At 34.0% G+C, this 13,879-nt stretch overlaps 1 protein-coding gene across 1 annotated transcript; it reads right to left on the bottom strand.

The window, feature by feature from the left end:
• Nucleotides 1-1,331: 1,331 nt before the first annotated feature.
• LOC116105968 (protein POLLEN DEFECTIVE IN GUIDANCE 1-like) lies at nt 1,332-12,144 on the bottom strand. Its single transcript, XM_031392336.1, is given in 13 exon segments — nt 1,332-1,771; nt 3,022-3,090; nt 3,196-3,318; nt 3,414-3,511; nt 5,323-5,490; nt 5,574-5,724; nt 6,668-6,741; nt 8,551-8,567; nt 8,569-8,617; nt 8,620-8,636; nt 10,007-10,110; nt 10,492-10,643; nt 11,464-12,144. Coding segments are annotated over 13 exon segments (1,794 nt in total). The 5' UTR covers nt 12,029-12,144; the 3' UTR covers nt 1,332-1,564.
• Nucleotides 12,145-13,879: the final 1,735 nt, after the last annotated feature.

The raw sequence follows: 13,879 nt of genomic DNA, 5'->3' as shown, positions 1-13,879 counted from the left end.
GTAGTTGTATTTTAGAGTTAATTACACAAACTTCCCTAAGGTTTCAACATTTCATAGACGCATAGAAAAGATCATTAAGTTAACACAAACATCCTATTCCTTTAACTTCCGTTAGACTAATTTTATTGCACCCCTTCAACATAAAATACTGACAAGTTGTCCTCTATAATTAGCCCCATCAATTGTTGGGGTTAGAGTTTTGTGACTGAAATGTTGAAACCTCAAGGGAAGTCTTTGTAACTAACTCTTATATTTTATTTATTTAGGGGTGGACGGGTTCGGGTACCCACCCAAATTCAAAGGAACCAGAACGAACCTTCGAGTTACTTGGATTTGGAACCGAAACCTAAAACATAGGTTCCACTTCCAATTCCTAGTACCCGAGTTAATTTTAATTGTCCCCATATTTTTTTAAAAAATGACAAATAAACCCTTTAAAATTACATAGTATACCAAAATTACAATTTAATCCTCGTTCCTACTCGGGTACCTAGCCGATTCAGGCTCCGGTTCCTGATTTTTAGAATAGAAACCTACCCTATTAGGGTCGCTTCCGGGTAGGAATCGAAATTGGAACCCCAAGGACCCCTCGGTTCCTTTACTTGTTCCAACCGTTTCTTTTGCACACCCCTAATTTTATTTATATTTTATTGATGAACTATAAAACTCTAGTGGGAGATTCATCAAATTATAGATGGTAGTTTATGCTGTTAACCTTTTTCTCCGTGTAAAAAATATTAAACTTTAAGATATAACTTGAAACCTTTTTTTTTAAGTTTTTGTACATAGTATAATTAGTTAATCTAATTGTATAGAAGAAATTTTTTTAGACAATAACAAGCCATATAATTTTATACAATAATCTTCTTAGTTATTAATTATTATTATCATTATTATTGTTTTTGTCATCACAAGTCTTTAAAATATTTTTTTCTCAAAATCAATGTTAAATTAAAATTAAAATTTAAAACTACCCTAAACCGGAAAAACTAATATTAAATTGGTTTGATTTAAATTAGTGATGATATAATTTGATTCATGTTTGACCAAATCCAAATCATAAATACATTTGAAACCATAAACTGTAATAAGAGTTTTCTTTGTCTAATTTCACACTAAGAAGGAAATAAATAAATAATCCCTTCTATAGTTTCATCAAATTTTGAAAATAAAATCCTTTCGTAAAAGTAATTAATGGGTAAAGCACTAAAGCCTATAAATTAGCATGAAGGAAGATATTAAACCAGATAAAGAGTTAATTTCCTTCCCATAACTCCGATTGATTGATTTCAAACCAAAATTTTCCTTGTAAAATTTGTACACACTTATGGTTCCCATTATAAAGAAATGTTTCTCTATATCAAAATCGGAAGCAAATGCCATCAAAAATAATTATCTCAAACTGTACAAAGGGCCGCTCTAGCTGTGTAAAAACCGCCGCCTCGCGATCATCTAACATGTAAATCCAGAAGGTTTCTCTACAACTCATAAACAGTATCGGCAGAAGGAAGATTGTGGTAGCCGAACATGCAGCATCCTATATTTGTATGGGGCTTGTTTTGAATTAATCATAGTGAAGATGGTGTTTTCTCTTACGACACCTTTCAACGTACCATGTCGCATGTTTCTGTAGACCCATGCCGATCATCACTTTAAGACTTGTTAGCATGACATAGGTTATGGCAGATAAGAAAAAAATCCAGAAGAGCCTCAATGGAAGAGGATTGCAAGGCAGGCGTGCAGCGAAAACTGGAGTCAACACTCGGATGACCTGAAAGTTAAAAAGAGTAAAAAGTATGTATCTTCACCTAAAAAGAACCTCAAAACAAAAAAGGTAATTAAATAACTAGGGAAATCATTTTAACTATCCAGTCAAATAAAAAGCGAAGTGGACAGAATTCACTGTTTTGAAGTTCTTAGTTCTATCTTTCATCAAATACAGCAAAGAGTAATAGACTTTGTAGCTCTAATGCAAGCTAGAATGTGATCATCTCTTAAACTCTAGTCAACGAGCATAAAACATAGTGTTATTACTTTAAAATTGCTAGAATCCTAGAGGCAGTAAAGCAATATTATTTTGCGTTTTCGTTTTCAAAGAATGAGCTTACAATGAAATATGGGAAACTAAAATTTTGTATTTTTAATAATAAAAAATGCAATCAACATTATTTTCTAAAAATAAAAGGGAAACGNAGTGGACAGAAGTCACTGTTTTGAAGTTCTTAGTTCTATCTTTCATCAAATACAGCAAAGAGTAATAGACTTTGTAGTTCTAATGCAAGCTAGAATGTGATCATCGCTTAAACTCTAGTCAACGAGCATAAAACATAGTGTTATTACTTTAAAATTGCTAGAATCCTAGGGGCAGTAAAGCAATATTATTTTGCGTTTTTGTTTTCAAAGAACGAGCTTACAATGAAAATTGGAAACTAAAATTTTGTATTTTTAATAATAAAAAATGCAATCAACATTATTTTCTAAAAATAAAAGGGAAACATGTTCAGAAGAGTTTTTTTTTTTTTTTTTTTTTTTATGTTATATATTTTTAACAAATAGTTATTAAAATACTTTGTTGACATTCTTAAAGTTTTAGAATTCAAATTAATATCATCTGTAAAAAATTAATAAAAAAAAAAAATTCAAACTGAAAAACGCTTTCTGGTTTTAACAAATGAATCTAGCAAATGGAAAAAACAAGGAAAAGTTGTTTTTTCAGTTTTGTTATCTTTAGTCATAAATGAGACACAGGATTTTATGCTTTTCTTAGAAACAGAAAATGAAAATGCGTGAACAGGTATTTGCATTTTATAAGGGGAGAAAACACAAAATTTGATAATTAAAACATTGCCAATTGGAGACTTAGTGTTCTCCAATCGAAAGCACTCCCTTCTACAGACAGAATATATAGCTTCATGATATAAGTGTTACTTCTGACAGACATGATATGATCTATCTGACAATAACGTTACCAAAATAGCAACCAATATCACTAACTCCATGCAAATAGTATCAAGTACTCACCACACAAGCTGGTGCCAGAGGAACAAAAGTGAGGATTTTCTTCCCATGCTCGGTTTTTATATTCAAAGTCTGAGAGAAGAGAAAGTATCTTCAACATGAGCAAACAATCCAAGAGAAAAATAAAAAAGACGATAAATAAATTAAGAAAAAAAATTATAATAATATAACAAATACCTGTTTGCAGAGGTCTTCTAGGTACTCAGAGTATGCAATGGGCTTTATGCCATTGAATTTAGCAAGGAATGAATGCTTTATAATATCTATTAACATTTCACATATGTAAACCATAAGAGCATTCTGTAGAGTAAAAATAAAAACATATAAGAAAACCAAACAAGTTGTGCATAGAACCCTTTACAGCATAGAGTTCTGAAAATTTCAGCTAAACTTACAAAAATAAAACTTTTAAACCAAGGACCCTCAGCCTCCAGGATATTTTGAGCCAAAACAAATAAGAGAAACGCTGAAATGTGAAATCTCTCAATTGAATCTGTTCATGAGAAAAGCAAAACAACATTTTTAGAAGAACTGCATAAATGCATCAGTACAGAAACTATAAATGATAATGCAGAGGTTACATATCTAGAGTAAAAAAATGCTATTGATGCTATTGCAGAGCAAAAAAATGCAAACAAATGTCTAGAGTAATTATACTGCACCTGTGCAAAGTGGTATAGTTTTTTCAACTTTTTATCTTTCAATGGAGAAGGCAATTTAGCAGTAACTTGAGAAACGAACTGTCCAATCTTAAGAAGTAAAGTATATATGCAACTCTTATTCACACATATTATAGTTATAAAATGCCAGTGAGATATATTACTTAGTAGACCAAAGAACATAAAATAATTAAGGGCTCAAAAATGTTATTTTTTTAATTTGGAGCTTCTTCTCTTTCTACTAGTTCAAAAATATGTAAAAGAAGTTAATTAGTCAGTTCAGTAAGACAACAAAGTGACATTAACAACCGCCAGGATTAAACTATAAAAAACGATTGAAAGTTCAATCGAATGAATAAAAAAGAGAAACTGGAGCCCGAGCCAGCCATTTTAAAGCAGCCTAATTTTTCATCCTTTTAATCAAGGAGATTCTACAATGCAAAGTAAGTTTGTGTGATAGCATCCTCCCTTTGCTGGACAAAGCCCAACAAACAATAGGCTCAAAGAATTGGAATCTCACGTGCATCCAACACTTAAAAATGGATTATAGAGGCTAAAAGAAATTTCAGCTAACCATAAACAGAAGTTGCAACTCCTGCCATTCAATTAATTTGGGTTATAACTGGATAAGCAAGGAACTAGAATGATAGAAATGGGAATAAATGGTAACCCATATATTAACCTAAGGCAGGCAGGCAATTGTGAAGAGAGGGACAGAGAGAGACCAAACTAATAAGTGCTGCTATCAAAGTCAACAGGGAGAGAGTGCAGACATGGCCATCGGTAAGGAATTCTTCAATCCATCCTTTCTTCCACCTATTCTTCTGTTTACCATTTGTTTGGCTGTTGAGAAACTTGGAAAAGAATAATAAAATGCAAATCCAGTCTTTCTTGTTATGCATACACACAGATCCAGTTTAATTGCTCACACTCATTCTCTACTTTCAATCAATATATCATCATATACGCTCTTGTTTCTCTGGTCCAAAGTTCAATAAATTCAACACTTAAGCTTATGGTTTAGAAGGCAAAATAATCATCTGAAAGAAAAGAACAAGAACAAAACCTCAACATGATCATGCAAAGAAACATGATAATTTTAATGAAATTAAAGAAAACTGTATTTTTGTTCAACTCCAGTTCAGCATTACCCAGGAAAAGAAAAAGTTAGACCCAACTACGGATTGGGTTAGACCTAACCAGTTTTGAATTAAAATTTTACTTGGATTCTAGGGTTATTTATCACCCAACACCAGCCCAATCCCACTATCCCGATCCCACTATTTCTCACTATAAAGATTCAAGAATTGGTCAGAGTATGCAGATCCAAAAAATTAAGAAAGATTTAAAATTGTCAAAGCTATTTAATTCCTATATGCATTCAGTGATCCACAGCCGGACTGTGTCTTCAAACATTGATCAACTCAACTCTATGTCAAATAATCACATTAATATTCTCCAGCATCCATAAAACTGTGGCACATTGAGGAAAAAACTGTCCACGCAAGACATAAATCAAGATAAGTAATGCTATTCTCTAAAGTAAGCAAGCATTTATTATATACAATGGTACCAAAGGACAAAAACAGTATCATTGATGATCTAATTAGACTGTACAAGAAAGAGTGCAAAGAGGTAAACTCACCAGCATACACGAGAATTTGAATGTTTTCCTTGCTAAAGCGTTTGAACACATTGCTTTTTATCTCAGAAAAATTATTGGATACCAGTAACGCCAGCAAAGCATTATTGTGAGCAACAATACAAGTTGATAAAGTAATTGCCTGAGCTAATAAAATGAAAGAATGAAAGAGTAGAAAGTGTCAAGGAGACAAGTTGGGAAAATAAAATATGCAAGCAACGAAAAGAAAAAGATCACTGCAACAAAAAGGATATTTGAAGAAGCCGTAGCTAATGCTAGGTCATAAATGAATTTCCAAATACAGGAGCGCCTGTTTTCTTCTGAACTATCCACGAGTGTTTCTGCTGAGTAAAATAGTGTTTCCAATACATCGCTGCCAAAATTTTGGCACAGTCTGTCAAATATCTGAAAGATCAAGGAAAATTTATATTTCATTTTCAGCCAATTCATAAAAGAAAAGAAGTCAGCTAACAAGGAGATATGATAGGATGATGCCAAAGAAATCCATGCCTATTCACTATACATGATCAAGGTCTGGTCTAATGCATATAATAGTTCATTCCAAACAATGGTATTAACCCTTTACTCTTGCTAGGCTATAACCCTCCAGTTAGCATATAAAGTCATATCACTCTCTTTTCCCTTTCTTGATAATAAGAAAATAGTGCAGTTAATTTTAGTCTCTTATTTATTTTTCTTCAGCTAATATACATCTATAAAAGAAACTACATACTTTCTATTAAAATAATAAAAATAAAATAAAATAACAAGGAGAAAAAGTTGTGGACTAGGTGCCAAAAAGAGTAGAAAAACCAAGGAAGAGTTAACAATCCTATACAGACTCCACTGATTAACCATTCCTACATGAACAGAAAAACATATAAATCATTACAAACCGCCCAAAAGACATAAATAACTTCAAGTATTCATAGAAATCAATTCATCTCTCTAAGATGTTGCTACTCTTATTATCTAAATCTTCGTTTTAATAAAATTATATCGGGCAGTCTATCTTAGTTTTATTAAAATTATATCAGGCAGTCTTTCATACTTATTTGAATCCACTTGACGAAAAAGATGCCCATGATCTTTCTTTTCTTTACTGAAATAAGTTACTGAACTTTTGATCAAGAAGAAATCTTTTTCCATTAAAGTAATAAAAACTGGTAAAGATACTAATACTATATGTAAATGCAACATTTAGTCATAAAACATTAGATGAGCAATTTATCTGATTTGAACTTTTTAATTGAGTAATACTTTTTCTCCTGAACTTCAAGAAAAGTTTCAAACTAAAAGTTCATATTCCTAAGAAGCAAGAAACTGAAGTTCATTAAATATTTCTCACCTCCAAGACATTGTACACCACATAGAGTTTGATTGTTCCTTGGCCCCGAATCATGTGATAAATTAAACTGATATCTGAAACAACAAAAATAGCATTAAAAAATGCACCAAAAAGATAATAATATTCACCATCTGGTCAAACTAATCAGTGGATACCATAAGGACATATCGAAAATAGTTCATAACTTATAATACTACTAATTAGCAGACATGTCTAATACAGTAAATTAAAGTGGTCACCTTCGAGATTTAAGAAAACTATACATTCTAACAAAACATTTTTTCAACTTGGTTATGAGTTCATCACAGAATTATTGGATTAGTGGAAATTAATAGCTTATGTAATTTACGCTTTACCCTCAATTCATGTTAATTATATAAAAAAATTTCTCAGCCCTATAAACCCTGAGAAAGAAAGTTTAGACACAGGGACTCTAACCTGTAATGAGAGAAAGAGAGAGCGAGAGAGAGAGGGAAAAAAAAAAAAAAAAGGACAATGCAAACTGTTATGGTAGGCCCAACCCTAAGAATAAGAATTAGTGGTGCGGCTAATAAGAAAAATAATAACACACACGAAGCTTCAATAATTTGCATGGTTCGGCTTTTAGTCTATGTCCATGGGCGAAGTTTAAAGAAGAATTTTACTAACAAATATGGAGACAACTCTCAAACAAAACCCCGAACAATGTTTTCTCACTCTCTCAAATATTCTCTTCTTCTCTTACCCAAGCTTTGCACCTCTTGTGCTTGAATTGCTTGGGATAATGTGTGGGATTATTTTGCACTTATAGTGCACTTATATTTATAGTGAAGGAGAGGCCATGGCTTTTCCAGATTTATGGTACAAAATCTGGTAGAGTGACTGTTAGAATAGAAAAATCAATAAGATCTTTATTTGGGAAATGGCTGTGTAGATTTCCTTCAGAAAGAAATTCTCTTCAGCATGAGGTAAGTATACACAGAATTCATAAATTTCTCAATTTTAAGGAACTTCTCTTTTCTTTATTCGAAGGAATTGAGCAGCGTACTATCCTTAAAATTTCTGAATTTGTCTTGTTGGAATGATATATATAGAGTAATTATCAATTCTTTATTTTGGTTTCATTTATCGACTGTTCATTACATTTTTGTATTATATTTTATTTTTAGGAAAAAATTGCGCCAAAAAAAAAATGAAAATTAGAGACGTGGTAAAAGGCACCATTTGTTGTATCATGATTGTCTACCATTCTCTCTAACCCCCGCAGAACAGGAAGCAAAATGCCAGGAGCCAAGCCCCACAACCTCTGAATCACCATTGGACCTACAGCATATCCCAACTCAACACCAACCAAGATCTAAACCCAAACCTAATAACAAACCCACTGCCTTCAAGAGACCCATAAATCCCCAAAAACCATCATATCATGATTGCCAAAAATAATGAACAAACAAAGCACCCACCTTTCCTAAAACAAAACCCTTCCTCCTGCACTGGCTAAACATTCACCAATGACTACCAAACTCAACCATATCGTTTTTGGTTGAATTCTAGTGTTGCTATCACTAGTGGTGGATGCAACCATATAAAATGCTACTAATGAAATAACCATAAACAAGAAACAAACAAAAATAAAGAGGAACGAAAAAAGTCATTAGACTATATTATTCTTACATCTTGTTTTCATTAATTGTTTCCTTTGGTGCTTGCTTTACGAAGCACCCAGTAAATTTAACCTTCAGTAAAGCTGACAAAAGATGGGGAAGAAAGTCATACAAGCCTCAAGGTACAGGGTTCAGTTCTAAGTTGTTAAATTAAAGGCTGGTTGGCAATACTTCAAGGGTGGTCAATATAATTTAATCGTTCTAAAATCACAAATAAGAAAGTGCAATAATCTTACTAACCTGTTCGCTCCAAAGGGTGACCCAAAAGCCAGCACAGCAAAGCAAGAGAAATCACAGAGCACAGCGTAGAAGGACTACTAAACTGCCTGCCACAAGCATGGTTAGGTTACTGCAACTATTTATCATACCATGACTCTAACATGTAAAAAGAAAGAGGTAGAGTTCAATTGTTTAGCCAACTGACAAACATAACCTAAAACTCAAAACACCTATAGAAAGGGAAGAAAAGAAAAAAAAACATCTTCCAGCAATAAAAGTAGTAGTGACATTTCTTGGATTCATATCAGATGAAACAACAGAGTTTCCTCCTCATATACCGAATCAGTCCCTGAACCCTAACACTCAAAACACCTATAGAAAAGGGAGAAAAGAAAAAAAAAATCTTCCAGCAATAAAAGTAGTAGTGACTATTTCTTGGATTCATATCAGATGAAAAAACAGAGTTTCCTCCTCATATTACCAAAACTTCCCTGAAAGTGAAGGAAACGCACTTTCTTAGTCCCCTATTTCATATGTTGAAGCTGAAAATTGATGATTTATATGTTGAAGCTGATCACAGACACATTTTTACACTAAAACCAAATTGACCACACATCTAACCTGCCAATAATTCCACCAAGCTCAGTATCTAGGAATGGTGTAGTGAGACCATAAGCAAGAGTCACTACATAATATCTTAAGCTATTTTATCCAAAGAAATTGTGGATTTGTGAGTTCCAAACATTGGGTTGGATTGCGGTTAACATGCAGAAACAATTCATTATGTAATATGCCAAATTAAAATTACACAATTATTATCCACCTTCTAACCATCAAATTCCAAAAACTATAAAATGCACAACACTTCTTCCATATCTTTACAGCTCAGATCATCAAATCAGTCTGACACAGCAGAACGGAGAACCAAACCTCACAAACTTCGGTTTATCAAAATAAAAATTATAAGAACGGGTGATTTGCAATCTCTCCCTTGAGGTTTGGGGGAGGCCTTCTAATAATTCAAAAAAAAAATTTTTAAAAAAATTTTAACTCCCACACCTCAGGTAGATTAGGCAAATTAACTTCTTCTAACAAATGATTTTTTTGTGTAAAATTACATCAATGCCTTATTGAGGACTCTTTTAAGTGGAGCACTCCTTATAATTCAAAAACCTTTGGGTGTAACGTCAGGGAAGGTCATTGGATTACCCAAAAACACACATGCTCTCCCGATAAATTTGGATACACAATTAGGCAGATACCACAAACTAAAAATTTTGTCTTGAAGAAACGTTTCTGTGTCTTGAGTCATCATTTATCAGTTTTTACAATGATAGTGTGAAAAAGGATTTTCACATTCAACCAGAACAAGACTTTAAATGTATGTATGATACACCATTGATAAGTCCTTAAAATTTTGAATGAGAGAAATAGGATATTCAAGCTTATTTCAAAAAGACTGAACAAAGTAACAAACCTTTTACATAGAAGCCTGTAAAGAGTCATCAGAATCCTTGTTGGCATGATGGTTAACAACGACAGAAATGAATCCAAGCAGACAAAGAAGCCAACATCAATAATCTGAAAAAAAAAAAAAAAGGGCTTAAGAAATCTCAACCATAACGATATAAGTACCCTTGCCTAAATCAGTGTTTTAACTATTTAATCACTAAAATGCCTTAATTCACGCTGTCATTTCAGTGTCAAACTTCAAAAGTTCCAGAATGTTTCTAGGACAAAAGAGAATAATAGCCTATGCAAACTAATCAGTGCACCATTTCAGAAAATTGGTAGAACTCCTAATTTCAAGTACCAAAAGTTCTGTACATGTAATGAAACAGAAAGTAAACCAAAATAAGAGATGAATGATTTAATCATGAAACATAAAGTGAATAGTTATACATCACTTCCTATGAGATTATTCACTTTTTGTTTGAGTATAAAAGGAAAAACCAAAGTTACCAGCTCACATCTCCATGGCAAGCGGAAAATGGTATCATATACTCTCTGCCGTTCTTTCTCATCACCAATTGTTGTTGTGCTCCGCAATGAATTTCCACTATACATTGCATCCATAAAGTACTTCCATGGTGACTGCTCTATCGGATAGGTACCTAACAGAGACAAATTGCAAAAAATCAAAGGGGAAGTAGAATAGATAAATGCTTGATAATAGTCTGTCATAACAACAATCTGTTGCCACCACAACCATTAGTAGCATTGAATTAATTACTTTTTTAAAACATTAAACATGCATCCAGAAACTATAATTTGTGAAAACTGACCATTAAAATGTGAAACAACAGCTTTAGCCTTGTAATTTACTTTAATTTAAAAAATACACATTTAAACACAATCAAGCTCCTTGCAATTAATTCAGCTTACATAAATGAATCTTATGTTTCATTGCACCTAAAGCTATCACAAGTTTAAGATTTCTCTACCAAACAGAAAGGTCAATGTTTCCTCCTATCTATTTCATATCTCAATATTTTGTCTCATGCAGCTAATTCTTACTGGCAACTCCTCAGTCTTTCCTAATCTCCAATATAGCTACAACGATCACTTGTTCCACCTACCTCTAAATAACACAAACATTTTCATTCTGGTAGCCATCTCAGTCATCAATCCCAGCATCATCAGCAAATGATACTTATATCAACAACCATCTTGACGAGAAAATCAACACTAGTATAGTGCACAACCTTAAACGACAGTTGTAGACCCAGAAAACCCTCGATCACCTATAATTCAATTCATTAACATTCAAATTGCTGAATTTTCTATTGATATCCGAACCAAAAAATTAGCTTCATTCAATAGTGTTACATTATGAACTTCTCTTGTACTACAATTAACTCGATCAAATATTATCAAATACCAAATCAAATACAAAACACAACGACAATAAAAGAAGGCTCTTAATTTTCTCACATTGAAGATCATCCGCCATGAGTCGCTTCCAATCCAGCGACTCCACCGTCTCCAACTTCGTGAGAACACCACTTCCACTACCACCACTACTACTCCCATTAGGCAACGCCTCACTCCGCCACTGTTGCTTCTCCGATGGACTCTCCTCCACCACCAAGTCATCACTACCATTCACATTCCTCTGCCTCAAACTATTCCCACTGTCACTACTCGCCGCCACCACTGTACACACACTCCCGCCGTAACTAATCTGGCAATTCAAATCGCTTCTGCTCTCAAAAACAATCCCACTTCCAATTCTCTCATCCGAATCCAACACCGGATGTTCCGGGATCGCAGCGAAACCGGGGGACGCCGGTTTCTTCTTCTTGTGCCTTTTCTTCCTCCGGCTTTTCGGAGAAGGCGAGATTTCGGAATCGGATTTGGTCTGGTTGTGTGAGGGATCGGGGGTGGAGCGAAAGAGGGGAAGCGAATCATCTTCTTTATTATTATCAAAGGGGGAGTTATTATTGATGTTGCTGAGAATATCGAAAGAGAGTTTTCTATCAGAAGATCTCAACCCCATTGAATTCCTAGGGAAGGAAAGAAAGAAGGAAGAAGAAAGTGATGGAATGTTTTTAATTTGGAATTTTGGAGAATTGAACTTATTGTTACATATGGTTAGTTTGTTTTGGTTATGTAACTTAGACTTTACTTGTTATAAACTTTATCATATGATGGTGGGTTACTGGTTTTGCGCACTGAGAGTAACGGAGTTGGACAAATCATTTTATGACACGTGTTGAAGATTTGAATTTTTAAAGGATATCTGGGTTAGTCTAGTCCTGAACAAGGAAAGTAGGAAACAATTTTTAGTCCATTAGGTTTGAAGTCTTACATTTGCCCAAATAGTTTTAAAAATATAACACTTGTATTCCTAGATTTGTCTTTGTAGAAGGTAGATTGATTCACAAAAAAACCTTGATTTGCTTGGTGTAGTATTTGACACTTTCATTTAGATAGTTTTGTTGGTTTGGTGGAAGAATGACAAAAGATTATTTGAAAGAAGTACTTATACAATATTATGATCCAATTAATTTAGGGGTGAGCGGATCCGAGTATCCTAGTCTATAAGCAAGAACCAGAACTGGAATCATATAGTACCGTTTCTTGAGATTTAGGAACTAAAACCTACCTACAGAGTATTGGTTCCTACCCTAGAGCCTACCCTTTCGGGTAGGTTCTGGTTCCAAGATATTTTGTTCTGTTCAAAAAAATTTCTCTCATCCTTGTCCTTCGTCGGTGTTGTCGCCGACCATTTTCACTGCTTTTCAATGACTTTTGCATCCAAAACTGAAGAAATAACCACCTGAGAGTCGATTCACCTCTGTCCCAAACCCGTTCTCGTTTGTCTGGCTTGATTTTGCTGCCCTCTTTTTGTAAGTAAGTGAATAGATTCACGCAGCGGAAAACAACAATGAAAATCTTAATATTTAAAATTGAATTTGTCATTACTCTAAAACCCAAAGATTCGGGCAACAATTATAACGTTTTGCATGTTAAAACTAGTGTAAACTAACAAATATGTATAAATCACTATAAATCCATACAAGGATTCGGAATACATTACCAACGTTTGGAGGCTCCTTCAATATCTCTAATTTGATCTCGCTCCCGATTCAAAATAGAATCGCACTCACGTCGTCCGCACGAAACCATAAGGGATTTGCTAGATCCACTTGATGGCTTCAATAATCCAAGAAGAGAAAAAGATTTTCTCTCCACCAAGTCAAAAATGTGAGAGAGAGGAAAGTAGGTGGCTAGGTTTTTTTAATGAATGAATGTTATGTGTTTTTAATTTTAAGTTGCACTTATATAGTGCAACAATTAAAAACCCTATTCCATTTAGGAATAGTCATGGGCTCCAACCCTAATCCACCCTTACAACCAAACACCCAATTAATGGTATTTTAAATTTAATTAATTATTATTATAATTAAAATCAATTAATATATAAAAATATATTAACATTTAATTCAATGTTTTAAAACCCGGCCCAGCCCGGCCTGTTTAACCTGTTCAACCGGGACCCGGAAGCTTCAACGGGCTAGGTTTATATTTTTCTTATTCACCCAAAACCCTAGGATTTGGGAGGATGATCGGCGAACAATCGACGGAGAGGATATTGGGGCTTTTGAAGAGAAAGTGCCGGTGAATCCAATGGTGGTGACGAATTTGATTTCCGGTGAGTAAATCAACTGGAAATCAAACAAAACTAGAAGCGGCAACAACTGGCTTTTGCTGGCGATTGGCGAGGCTAACGAGGGTGGGGTGAGGTGGGTTTTAGTCGGGAGGAAGAGGGGAGTAATTTTTGGGTGATGGGGAGGGTTGTGGACGCCGACGTCGGTGAGATCTGGCCAAAATCAAACATATTTCA

The sequence above is a fragment of the Pistacia vera genome, unplaced genomic scaffold, assembly GCF_008641045.1.
Source record: "Pistacia vera cultivar Batoury unplaced genomic scaffold, PisVer_v2 Contig507, whole genome shotgun sequence".
In the NCBI taxonomy this organism is placed as follows: domain Eukaryota; kingdom Viridiplantae; phylum Streptophyta; class Magnoliopsida; order Sapindales; family Anacardiaceae; genus Pistacia; species Pistacia vera.
Note: the sequence above shows the minus strand (reverse complement) of the source record. Positions and strands in the feature narration are given on the sequence as shown.